At 41.9% G+C, this 1569-nt stretch overlaps 2 protein-coding genes across 3 annotated transcripts in view; one reads left to right on the forward strand and one right to left on the reverse strand.

Moving 5' to 3' along the window:
- Positions 1–375, forward strand: part of LOC108314852 (60S ribosomal protein L31-like) — an 838-nt gene extending 463 nt beyond the window's left edge. The window contains exon 2 of the mRNA XM_037744050.1: positions 367–375. Within this exon, the coding sequence (XP_037599978.1) occupies positions 367–375 (9 nt within the window). The remainder of the gene's footprint in view (positions 1–366) is intronic.
- CTDSPL2 (CTD small phosphatase like 2) overlaps positions 1–1569 on the reverse strand; it is a 111917-nt gene that overhangs the window by 15561 nt on the left and 94787 nt on the right. The window lies entirely within an intron of this gene.

The raw sequence follows: 1569 nt of genomic DNA on the forward strand, positions 1-1569 counted from the left end.
TTTTGTTTGTTTGTTTGAGAAGGAGTTTTGCTCTTGTCGCCCAGACTGTAGTACAGTGGTAAGATCTAGGCTCACTGAAACCTCTGCCTCCTGGGTTCAAGTAATGCCTCAGCCTCCCAAGTAGCTGGGACTATAGGCACTCGCCACCACACCCAGCTAATTTTTTGTATTTTTAGTAGAGACGGGGTTTCACCATGTTGGGCAGGCTGGTCTCAAATTCCTGACATCAGGTGATATGCCCTCCTTGGCCCCCCAAAGTGCTGGGATTACAGGTGTGAGTCACTGTGCCCAGCCAGTAGACAAATTTTGAATGATCACTACTTTGCTAATAATATCACTCTGTTATCACTCTGTTCCCTTCTCTAGGCTAGATAAATGTTCACTTGTTTAATCCTATTAGTCTTTTTTATTTTTGTGAGAAGCTCAATGCAACCTCTATCTCCCAGGTTCAAGTGATTCTCCCGCCTCAACCTCCAGAGCAATTAGGATTACAGGCTTGTGCCACCACGCCTGGCTAATTTTTGTATTTTTAGTAGAAATGGGGTTTCACCACATTGGGTAGGCTGGACTTAAACTCCTGAACTCAAGGGATCTGCCTGCTTCCCAAAGTGTTGGGATCACAGGAGTGAGCCACCTGGCCTGGCCTAATCCTATCAGTCTAGGCTGAAAAAATACAAAGTAAACCACATACACCTCCACAAAGCAGAAAAAAAGAACGAAATCCTCAGTATCCAATTACCATCATTTAGGATGAGGTCTAAAAAATTCAACTATAGTTGCTCTTCTAATCAGTTGTAATATTCTCATCCTGAAACATTTAGTGTAGTTTGTAGCCTTGATTGAAAACCACACACATCTTATTTCTTTGGTAAGTCAAATAACAACAGATTTTTAGATATATTATTTTAGTAACAAAATCATTTAATCAACTATAAGTCTTTTCAAAACAGATTTGTGATGGCTGAGAAAAACCCATCTATTCTGCCAATACTTTTTCTGTCAGAGCCTTTTACTTGTTGCTGGTGTTCATCATTCACATGCACTTAGTAACCAAAAAATTTCATTTTTCATACATATAAATATTTTGATTTATCTTCAATATTCCTATTAATCACTTGCTCCATATACAGGTTGAGTGTCCCTTATCTGAATATGGAAAATGATCCAATGAGCATTTCCTTTGAGCATCATGTCAGTGCTCAAAAAGTTTCAGACTTTTTTTTTTTTTTTTTTTCCTTCCCTTTCTCCCTCCCTCCCTCCCTCCTTTTTTTTTTTTTTTTGGCGGGGAGACAAGGTTTCACTCTGTTGTCCAGGTTGGAGTGCAGTGGTACAAACAGGGCCACTGCAGCCTCGACCTCCTGGGCTGAAGTGATCTTCCTGCCTCAGGCTTCCACGTAGCTGAGATGACAGGAGCATAACACCATGCCTGGCTTAAAAAAAAAATTGTTGGCCGGGCGCAGTGGCTCAAGCCTGTAATCCCAGCACTTTGGGAGGCCGAGGCGGGTGGATCACGAGGTCAAGACATCGAGACCATCCTGGTCAACATGGTGAAACCCCGTCTCTACTAAA

Source organism: Cebus imitator, unplaced genomic scaffold, assembly GCF_001604975.1.
Source record: "Cebus imitator isolate Cc_AM_T3 unplaced genomic scaffold, Cebus_imitator-1.0 Scaffold9, whole genome shotgun sequence".
Taxonomy (NCBI): Eukaryota; Metazoa; Chordata; class Mammalia; order Primates; family Cebidae; genus Cebus; species Cebus imitator.